The 11,612-nt window shown below is 49.3% G+C and overlaps 1 protein-coding gene across 1 annotated transcript in view; it reads right to left on the reverse strand.

Moving 5' to 3' along the window:
* The window catches only part of HK1 (hexokinase 1), a 74,201-nt gene extending 63,052 nt beyond the window's left edge, over positions 1-11,149 (reverse strand). The window contains exon 1 of the mRNA XM_079135775.1: positions 10,844-11,149. Coding sequence (XP_078991901.1) covers positions 10,844-10,906 — 63 coding nt within the window. The 5' untranslated portion in view covers positions 10,907-11,149. The remainder of the gene's footprint in view (positions 1-10,843) is intronic.
* Between the last annotated feature and the right edge of the window lie 463 nt (positions 11,150-11,612).

An 11,612-nucleotide genomic window follows, 5' to 3' on the forward strand; every position in this document is an offset into this window, starting at 1 on the left:
CAAAGGCAGAATGGTACCCAGGATCCTGGCCCAGGCTCAGGGCTCTGGTTACCCAGAGAGCTGCCATCCTCCACCTGGCTGCTCAAGTGCCTACAGGTAAGTTCTGAGTGAGTAACAGCAACACCTGGCACTTGTACAGTTCTGTACACTTTCTAAGTATTTCCATGTCCAGTCTCTAATCTGATAAGTGGGCAGATAACAAGGTAGCAATCATTTATCCCATTTGGCAGATAAGGAAACTGAGGCACACAGAGTTTGATGACCATCTAACAACCCTACTGAAGCTGGAGGGGTCCTTTTGAGATCATGGATTCTGGCCTCCTTACGGATGAGGAAACTGAGGCCCAAAGACCCTTAGGAACCCACTGCTGTAAATGCAAGGTGCTGGGCTAGGGAAGTAGCTCAGTGGTAGAGCACTTGCCAGCATGCACTTGCCCTTCTCTTGGGAAGGCCTGGGATATTAGGAATTGTGAATCTGCTGAGTTCAAACCCCAGCACTGCAAAAATAAAGGAAAAAAAAGAGAGAGTCTCTGTTCAGACTTCTGAGCCATCCAATTCACTGTCTAGCAGAGCCCTGTCTATCTAACAGGAATATAATATGAACCACATAAGGTGTTTTTAATTTTCCAGCAGCCACAATATGATTTCAACATGTAATCAATATTCAAAAATCATCAATGGCTATTTTATATTCTTTTGGTCACATTAAGTTTTGGAAAACCTGTGTGAATTTCACACTCAATAGTGCATGTCAAGGGCTGGGGATGTTCTGTTGGTGGCCCGGGGTTCAATCCCCAGCACCAAATAGCACACGTTAAATCAGACTTAGCACATTTCAAATGTTCGACAGCCACATGGGCTACTGCCCTAGACAGCATGGTTCTGGCATTTCAGATACATCCCCACTGTGGGGACCTTAGGTGACAGTTTCTCCTTCAAGGTCACTGTAACCCAGAACAAGTGGCGGGGGGAGAAGACATCTCTCATTCCCTTGTTAGGCTCATGGCTGATGTCCTTGGAACAAAAGACAGACTAATAAGAGAAAAGCATACAAATTAAGGTTTATCTATCATATGCTCCTTCATAAGGAAATGAAGACCCCAAGAAACAGGTAAACCTGTGCGGTTTTTATGCCCAATTTGATGAAGATGAGGACCATTGTAGAGAAGTATAATTGCTCAAAGGGGGTCTGATCCACAGGTAATAAACAGCGGGGGGACTTAGTAAGGTCTATTTGTTCAGATTTTTTTTGGTGTCCCTGCTTCTTCAAGGATAAGGATGCTCCTTTTCTCCAGATCTTAAAAGAAGTTCTGTCTTAAGACTTCAGGGAAAGGTCAGAAAAAAATCCTTCCTGGGCTTTATGACCTGCCTTGGGGAGAAGGGCAGAGCAGGGTGGTAGTGACTTTCTGGCTTCTGCTGTTTTCCCAAATGCCAACAGGTTATATGTTGGGGTAGGCTGCCGTGAATCCCATCAATGGCTTGAGACTCTGAAGCCCCATACCATAGCTCCAGTTCTCCATGCAGGGACAGTTGCCCACTTGTGTCAAGGAGCCTGGGCCCTCACACCAGCCCTACTGCTTTCTGACCACCAAGATCTCGTCAACTTCACTTTCTAAGCCTCACCTGTTCCCTGTGTAGGAGGCAGGAAAAAATGCCCACATCCAAGGTCACTGGAAGGATTCAACCAAATCAAACATCTTACTAAATCAAGCATTTTGTGAATGGAAAAAAACTTGGCAAAGGTGAGATAGTGTCCATCACAGCAGTGGCCAGGGCCTCCTCCACTTACCTGGCCCACCCAGACAGGGTCCTAGGAGACGCCAGGATCCAAGGGAGAGAGGAAGTCTCCAGTGAAAGCAGACCCCATGTGTCAATCAATGGGTGAAGTCAATAGTTATTTCCAGCATGGCCAGTCAGGCTGGCAGTGGGGGTTGGGTACCCTTCTTCCCTGGTAAGTCCATATTGTCCTCCCTGGGGGTCCTCTTTTAAATGTAAGCAAGGATAAGAGAAAGGAGACAAATGAAAAGGGCACAGGAAGAAATCTGAAGAAGAGCAAATGCCTTACATCTCACTGGAAATGACCTAACTAAACCACTTTCCTTCCCAAGTAGAAAGTACCATCAACACAGCCACAGGAGCGGGGGGAGGAGGGGAGCTGGTGCTGGGAAGGAGCCAGGGACCTGCATGACCCTGAGCCAGCTCTGCTTCTCCCTGCCCTGTCGTTCCCTCTTTAGATATTTCCCTAAACAGCAAAATGAAAGAGTTGAGTATGACATAACAGAAAGAACACGGGTTTCTGAGTCTGGGGGCCTGGCAGTAGCACTCCTGTCCCTGTCACTGTGAGCTGTGTGCTCCTCAGCAGGTCACACCACCACTTGGGAGCCTCAGTTTCCTCATTTCTAAATGGAGATGGTGCTTTTATCCAGAGGGTTAAATGCAGGAGCTCTCCCAGGAATTCCACTCCTACACATCTGCTCAAGAGACAGGAACGCAAGTCCACATGCAAAACTCAAAGGTTCACAGAAGCAGGATTCACAAAGACGAAACAATCCAAATGTCCATCAACTGACAATGACACCGCAAACAAAATGTGCCACGTGGACACAATGGATTACTGACATACGCACAGGTGGCTGTACCTTGAAAACTCTATGCCCAGGGAAAGGAGCCAGACACAAACGGCCACATTCTGTATGATTCCATTTATACAATATGTCCAGAAGAGGCAAACGCACAAAAAAAGAAAGATCAGTGGCTGCCAGGAGCTGTGGGGAGGGAGGAATGGGGAATGACTACTAATGGGTACAGGACTCCTTTTTTGGGGTGATGAAAACATTATGGAACTAGATGGTGGTGACGGCGGCACAAATTTGCAAACGTGTCAGAAACCACTCGACTGTACCCTTTAAGACCGGGCATTCCGCTTCATGTGAATTACTGACCAATTGAAAATCAAACAGAAAGTCAGGTGCGGTGGTGCATGCCTGTCATCCCAGCAGCTCAGGAGGCTGAGACAGGATCGAGAGTTCAAAGCCAGCCTCAGCAACTTAGTGAGGCCCTAAAATAAAGTATTAAAAGGGTTGGGGATGTGGGTCAGTGGTTGAGCACTCCTGGGTTCAAACCCCAGTAGGGAAAAAAAAAAAGAAAAGAAAAGCAGAGGCTTGATGGATCTGAACACCGGTTCTACCATTTACTCTCAGAGCGCAACATCTTCATCCAAAAATGGAGATCACCATCGCAGCTACCTAGCAAGTGCCCAGTGGTAAGGATTAGACAAGTTAACACTCACAATGCTTTTAGCGTGATACCTGGCAGGAAATGACACGTCTTAGAGGCTGGCCTTGATTATTACTTGTTATTACTAATGATGAAACAAGAGCCACATTAAGAAAAAGGAAAGGCATACAGTAGGCATGAAAGCCCCTGCCCGTTAGGTTCCCCACAGGTCTCAGCACCTGGAGCCCCAAATGGGAATGGGCATGGACTCCAGGTGAACCTGCGTTGACGTTTCCTGCACAGGGACAGCTCAGCTTCTGTTTGCAAAGGGCTGGGCTGCAGACTTTGCATTTCAGTCTTCTCGGCCACAGGGAGGGGGTGGGGGGTACAGCCACCCTCTCCTTTTACGGAAGATAGGCTGAGAAAGGCTGTTGGCTTAGGTTTTCTCTGAACAGAGCTGGGCACACTTAGGGAACAGATAAGCTCTCCCTGCCCAGGATCGATCCACCCAGGAAGAGAGAGAGAGCACAGAAGCAAAAGCATATGAGTGCATTTAATTCTCAGAAGTCTAAGGGCACTGCCCTAGGGTGCAAGGGGCTACAGAGAGCCATCCTGAGCCCTCCTCGGCAGCCACCCCCAGTCCACACTGTACAATGGTTCAGCTGCAGCAGCCAGTAGAGCACAAGGCTCACGATGAGAGCTGTCAACCTCACTCTGGAAAACTCTGCAACCAGGGCCACTTGATAAGGTAAATTAGGAAATGGGCTAATTTTAAACTGAGCCCCCATGCCTGGAATTGTGAATGCAAATAACTGAGGAAGGAAGAGACTCTAAAACCAATCTTAAAAATCTACGAAGATCTGACCAAAGGGTGGCATGAGCAACGGCAACCTGCATCCACCTCTGATGGCAGTGTGATATGCCATGGCCACCAGCGATGGCAACTTGGCAAAGCCTTTCAGATGGCCAGGTGCACATACCCCTCCACCTAGTAACTTCAGCCCAAGGTACACGTACAGCTTAGAGCCTAGAGAAACGTGCACCAGTGCCAAAGGAGTCATTTGAGAGAGTTCAGAGAAAAAGTTATTGTAAAAATTAGAAACTCAATTTCCCGTCAAAAGAAAAGATAAATTAAATTGTGGAGTATGTACACAATGTTAAGAGCATACAGTAGTTTCAATTAGTAAGAGTTAACAAGGATCAACATGAAAAAAGTCTCAAAAATAGGTTGTTGAAAATAAGTTGGGAGAAGGATGCATAGAGTATAGCACCACACCAATTATAAATATTTTAAACCACACTAGGCAATACTGTGTGGAGCTGGAAGCAGTGGCACACACCTGTAATCCCAATGACTCAGGAGGCTAAAGCAGGAGGATCGTGAGTTCAAGGACAGCCTCAGCAACTTAGCAAGGCCCTAAGCAACTCAGCGAGACCCTGTTTCAATATAAAATATAAAAAAGGGCTGAGGATGTGGCTCAGTGGTTAAGTGCCCCTAGGATCAATCCCGGGTATCAAAACAAACAAACAAATAAACATATCCATAACTGCTTGAATACATGCAGTATAGCATCATTTAAAAAGGTTAAGCCCAGCTGGGCACAGTAGTGCACAACTGTAATTCCAGGGGCTTGGGAGGCTGAGGCAGGAAGATCCAGAGTTCAAAGCCAGCCTCAGTAACAGCAAAGCAACCAAGTAACTGTGAGATCCTGCCTCTAAATAAAATACAAATTAGGGCTGGGGATGTGGCTCAGGGGTTGAATGCCCCTTAGTTCAATCCCTGGAACCAAAAAAAAAAAAAAAAAAAGTTAAACCCATATAAAGTAATACTATATACTGTTCACAGATACATGCATATGCAATAAAAATATAAAAGCAGGCATGGAAAGGATAAATTTGGTCCAGAGGTCACCTTTGGACAGAAAAGAAAAAGGGATCAGAGGTGGGCACAGAAGGGACATAATGTAATATAATATATAATGTAACTATAATTGTGTCAAATTCTCAAAGTGAGCAGGGCGTGGTGGTACACGCCTATAATCCTGGCAGCTCAGGAAGCTGAGGTAGGGGGATCGCCAAGTTCAAGCCCAGCCTAAGCAACTTAGTGAGGCCCTAAGCAACTTAGTGAGCCTCTGTCTCTAAATAAAATTAAATTAAATTTTAAAAGGCTGGGGATATGGCTCAGTGGTTAAGCGTCCCTGGGTTCAATCCCTAGTACCAAAAAAAAAAAAAAAAAAAATTATATATATGTAGATAGGTAGATAGATTTTAATGTGCCTCAAATATTTCATAATAAAAAAATTAACTCATTCTTTTTTATTTGTAGGAGGAGAAAATGAAAGTCCAGGTCCCAAGGTAAACTATTAAAATCAACAAGATCAGTTTTTCTCCCATAGGAAACAGAGGGAGCAAGAAGAGGCCTCCAATCCCATTCCTGATTTTCTTGCGACCTTGGGAAAAGTGCTTATCTCTGATGGGTGGGCCTCCAGTCTCTGTTTCTAAGTGGGGAATAAAATCTCTGCCCTCTGCCTTCTGTCTGTAGCACTCAAGGCAGGCACCCAGGAGAGGGAGCAGCCCTGTGAAGAGCAGGAATAGCACTTTAGGCCCTGACAACTTGCCTGACTGGGGTTTTTGAAAGATCCAATGAAAGTACATACACACTAGTGTATCTGTAAGCTTCAAACATTCATAATGTACTCTTCTTTGTATATATCCTCGATACCTGATATCACACACATAAAGTATTTCAGGATGTTCAGAGTTAAGCAACCATTAAAAATAAAAATAAAACTACATTTTAGTTACCATCCATTTAACTCCACCTTACAAAGTCTCTAAATAGAATATCCACGTTTATATTGTTTACCAGAAGTCAATGTTACTTCCAGAAATAAAAATCTGTCTATCGCGGGATCCATCTTCCTATCTACCGCCAGGTGTGATGGCACATGCCTGTATGCCCAACCTCTCAGGAGGATCGCAAATTCAAAGCCAGCCTCAGCAACTTAGTGAGGCCCCTAGGAAATTTAGTGAGACCCTGTCTCAAAATAAAAAATAAAAAGGGGGGTCTCAGATTGTAGCTCAGTGGTACAGTACTTGTGTGAAGCACTGGGTTTGATCCTCAGTACTATGTTAAAAAAAAAAAAAAAAAAAAAAACAAATAAAATAAACGTCCACCAACAACTAAAAAAGTATTTAAAAAAATAATAATAAAATAAAATGGGGGGCTGGGGAGATAGCTGGCGGCTGGGGAGATAGCTCAGTCGGTAAAGTGCTTGCCTTGTAAGCACAAGGCCCTGGGTTCGATCCCCAGCACCCAAAAATAAATAAATAAATAAATAAAATAAAATGGACTGGGGATGTGGCTCAGCTCAGAGGTACTGGGATGAATCCCCAATACCAAAAAAAAAAAAAAAAGAAAAAAGAAAAAAAAATCTATCAATAAAATTTTTACCTGATTTTCTTTAAGATCAGATATGATCAAAAAAAAAACCCAACATACATTGAGTGGCATCAAAAGATCCACTGCTGTGGATTATTCAGCTGGAGACAGTGGGCATGTGTTCCACTTCCCCAGGTTAACACATCAGGTGCCTGGCTTGAAGCAGTTCCTAAGTTAGTGACTTCCCACCCTGGGCCTGACCACCACCTGTAGTAGTCTCTGCTTGCACACACCTTAAGACAGGAAATAATTACTCACGCTCCAAGAGATAAGGGGCCACTCTCACCACATTTATGTTGTCACCCCAGGCTAGCACAGAACTCTGCATACAATAAAGGACTCAAACCTGTTTTCAAACAATTACTGTGTTCCTGTGATCAGATTCAATTCTAAGGGGTCTCAAATTCATGAGCAGGTGCCAGCAGTCTGGCTGCCACTGACTCCCTCTCTGCATCCAACGTCTCTCCTGGGAACTCCGCGGGCATGCTCAGAGCTGGCTCCAGCGGCTCATTCTATCAGCCAGGAATCCCTGACTGCAAACACACACACACACATAGTCCCAGTCATGCCCAATCAGTATTTTGGGGGAAAAGCTGGCCATGCTTCCCCCAGAGAACAGCGGGAGCGTGGGAGAACAGCGCAGCTGGTCAGACATGGGCGCACCTCACAGTCACCCTGCTCACCCAGTTAATTTCCTCACACATTTCCAAATTATCAAACGAGAGAAAGAGATGGGACTTCTCTTGGGGAGAAACCTTAGGAAGACCCAAGGTGGAGGGAACAGGGATTATGAAATGAGGATCCATCACGGGAACTTTTACTGGCTATTTGACACTAGATGGACAGGTATATGAGAGAGTTGCCATGATTTTATAACTCTCTCCTCTCTCACCCGTGAGCAATAAGGAACAGGAGTTTTTTGTTTTGTTTCGTTTTTGCTTTATGCTTGCCTTTACAAGTGAACACCCAGGTTCTGAGGAAAAGGGCCATGGGTCACCCTTCAATTGCTAAGCATAATTTAGGCTATCCTCCTCGGCCCAGCACTCAAGGACTTCTGGGTTTGGCCACTGGACAAGTCATAACAGTCTGTTCACCTCCTAACAGAGATTACTTAGAATTATGGGGATCCCTCCCAGAGAATACTCCACTCATGTTTGTCACCAATTTGTCAGGCCTAAAGGAAAGGAAGTCAATTCCTTCTTTAGAGGCCAAGTTCTGACCTTCCTGGATCCATCTTCCTTTTCTAAACAAACAGCACACTATGCAATCCTTCACTCTCCTCCAGGTCCTTACTGGCTACACCCAGGAAAGGAAGCTGGCAGGATGAGAGGCATGTTAAAAGTCACTTAGAGGTCAAAGGACCCAGCCCCTAGCTTCGGAGCGAGCAGATGTCTAGAATTCTAATGAATGGAATCGTTCACAAGCACACACGTGCCACCTTTTCCTTCTGAAAGCATTAGAAGAATGAAAGGAAAATATGTGTTTTATGCTTTGTTCAGCCTAACGCCAGGACACCCTTTTCACAGCACCATTAACCAATACCGTGCAGATGCTGCTTGGAAAACAGGGCTGCCAGCTCTATCAGTTCAACAGATGCTTGAACTGCTTCAGTCTGGGAGAAACGTGTGAGGCTGAATTACCAATGTGCCTCACAGGCAACGAGGAGAGAGACGATACCTTTTCGTGATCACTTTTGTGTTCTGAGCAAACCTGAGAACCTCCCCCAGCACAATCCAACCTCCCACCTCCAAGTCAGAGAGCTAGAAGATGGGTACGGGATACTGAGGAATACTAGGTCTGTATCCAGAGCCCTAGAAGCTGCCTAGGGCTGGATGGCTGAATCATCATGGCTGCCCACAAGGGGAAAGCAGTCCTCACTGGGTTCCCTTCACATGGCCCAGCCCCACAGGAAATGCAGGACTTGGAGTCCTGCACCCCCAGCCAGCCTTTCCCATAGTGAGTGGTGGGTGGGAATGGCAGATCTCTGATATGTCCTGAGCCCAGGGAAAACAGATCAGCACACAAAGCAGCGGATAACACCAACTGGTCACTGGAGCAAGTGTTCACTATGCTTATTCTCGGGAGGCTAAGAAGCTTCCCAGGGACCACACCCACATGTGGCAGTGTCATACAACATACCATGCATGTGGAGGTGATGCCCTGCAAGAACCTACACACTCTCCCATAAAAAACAGCGGAAGTCTGAGGAGAGCTGCAAGCAAGCGTTCTTGTTTTTAAGAATCCCCTTGACAAACAATGTTGCTGGGTGGAAGTTTTGGCCTCAGGACCCTCCCGCAGCAAGGTTCTGGGCTAGAGGAGGGAGAGATATCAGGGTCACAATCTTAGAGTGAGAAGGAATTTAGTGAAGAATCAGTTGAATAGAAGTCACACACTCAGACACTGACAGAGGCCTGAAAGATAGAATGTGCAAAGACAGATGTCAATCAGGCCACTCGTGGTAGTGGAGGGCTCTGAGGCCTCCCTAGACACTGCATGTCTGATGAGACAGCCCACTGAGTGCAGTCCAAACCTTAGCCCAACCCAGTTGCTGGAGGCCATCACCAGCAAGCAGAGCAGCTGCCAGTCACAGTCACACAGGTGGTAACGGGTGTGGATGCGGGAGGTTTAGCTTACAAAGTTGTTTGGGCCTCCACCCAGTGACTTGCCATGGTGGGAGGTCGAACCCCCTCTCCCCCGTCTCCGGGAGGATGAGCATCAGTGATGCACAACACCTTTGAAGAAAACTTGCGAAATGCATAGCCTTGCATAGCTCCTTGAGGTCATGCCAGAAGGACTCTCCAGGGTGCTCCAGGGGTGTGAGTGTGAGTCTCACAGTTTGACAACCTCAGGTTCGGAGCAGAATCCCAAGCCTATCTGCTAACTACGCTACTACTCCTAGTCTCCACCCAGCAGTACCAGATCTAGGATCCCAGCGGCATTCCCAGGGGCCCATCTCTCCGTATCTCCCCCTCAGCTGACTTCCAGGAGGAGCCCTAGTCAAGTTCTCTGGGAGGAGGGAGGCGGGAGCCCCGCCCTCTAACTGGCTGGGTGACCTTGATGAGGTCTCTGCCCTCAGTAGGCCTGTTTCCTAGGGTGCCAAAGGAGAGAGTCATGGGTGGTCAGGGACATCCAGTCGCATACAGGGCAGAAAATCAAGGTCTGTCACTTCTGCCTCTCACCTGTAGGTAGCATTGCCTGTCTGAACTTCAAAGTCAGGTTGACTTTGCAGGTCCATCCCACCTAACCCCAGTAGTAATCTCCAGGTGGGTAGGGACGCTGTGCCAGACCTGGCATTGATAAAACGGGTGTCTTCCACTATAATTTGGATTGTTTCTGTAAATTACCATAGTGAAGTTGGCAAAGGGATGATACAGCTTTAAGACTCACTAGCAGACAATATTTCACACTCAACAGACTTAAAGGCAGTAAGCCCCTAGGTTAGGGAGATGCACCCATGTGCACAAGCGCACACACATCAAGGCCTCCGACTGAAGTGGCCAGACTCTTATGTGAACTGGCTGGAAATTACAGCATAAGAGAAATAAAAAATTCCATTCAGACGTGCTGCTCCAGACCCGAGGCCTATGAGCAAAGTTTCCGGTGGCCTCCGCACCCCTCCCGGTTCCGGAAAGCCAGGCGGGTCACCCCGTCCTCAGATTAAGGAGCAGCTGCAATAGCGAGGAGAGCCCGGATGACAGTTTCCCTGAAACACCCGACCCCCTCCGCTGGGAACCCCAAATATGGGATGTTTGGCCTCCAGCCAGCACCCCCGCCAACTGCTCGCTCACCTCCCCAGCATCTCCGAGATCACGCCTCCCTACGCCCACGGAGCCCGGACCCTTTCAACAGGCCCTGCGGACCGGCCCGCTGATCCCCACCCAACCAGCTCTCGGAATGGCCTGGGGACCCATCTGACATCCACGGCCCTTTTCAAGGACACTGCAGTAAGCTGCCCAGTCTCGAGGGTCTTCGGCCCACCGCCCCCCTCCTCAACACACACACACACACACGGATGCTGACAATGTCGGGAGAATTCTAGGGCGAGGCCATCCCACCGCGCCCTGTAGTCCAACCACATGCTGGCCTGGGGGAGGCCGGGCGCGGGAGGATGGAGGCGGCGGCGAGCGGATGCCGGAATGCAAGGCTGAGGCCAGGGCGCCGGCTGCGGCGCGGGCGGGGGCTCACCTTTTTGACTTGGTCATCCTTCAGCTCGGTGAAGTAATAGGCCAGGAGCTGCGCGGCGATCATGCTGGCGGTCTGGGGCGCGGGGCGGCAGGCGTGGGGCCGGTGGGTCCTCCGCAGCCGGGGTGAGCAGTGGTCCTCCGGCGGCGGCTCGGCGGCTCCTCCTCCTCCCGCGGCTCCTCCCCCTCGGCCCGGGGCGCGGCGTCGGCTTGCGCGCTCCCAGTCTCGGCGCTCGCGTCTCCGGGAGGGTGACAGCCGCCGGCCGGCCCACCTCCTCTGCGCCCATTGGCTGCCGCCCGCCTCTGCAGCGCCGGGCGGGGGCGTCCCGGCCGGGATGGGGGGCGCGGCGTCCGCTCCCTCCCGCACCGGAAAGGGGGCGGGCAGCACCGCGAAATCCCCCCCGCTTGGGCATCACCCTGCACGTCCCCCACGTAGGGAGCCGGCGCCCGACGGGAGGAGCTCTTCCGAGCGCACCGTCACGCGTGGCGGTGCCGCGCCTGGGCGGACGGCAGCAGGCGGGGAGGTGTGGGGCGCGGCCGGCGGGACGAGAGGCCCCGGAAGGCTTGCTGCGGGACCGGGCAGACTGGAGGGCAGTGTGCCATCCCCCATCCTCAGAAATGAAGGCTCGCCCCCGAGATTCCCGCGGATGGGGAGGTCCCGGGAGGGGGCTTATAGAAGTGGGCGTGGAAAGCAAGCGGAAGAGGGAGCCAGGAGGCCTCGCGGTCTTGGCGCCCGGGTCCCCGCGCCTGCCGGCTCTCGCGGGTCTAGAGAC

The sequence above is a fragment of the Sciurus vulgaris genome, assembly GCF_902686455.1.
Source record: "Sciurus vulgaris genome assembly, chromosome: 4".
Lineage (NCBI taxonomy): Eukaryota > Metazoa > Chordata > Mammalia > Rodentia > Sciuridae > Sciurus > Sciurus vulgaris.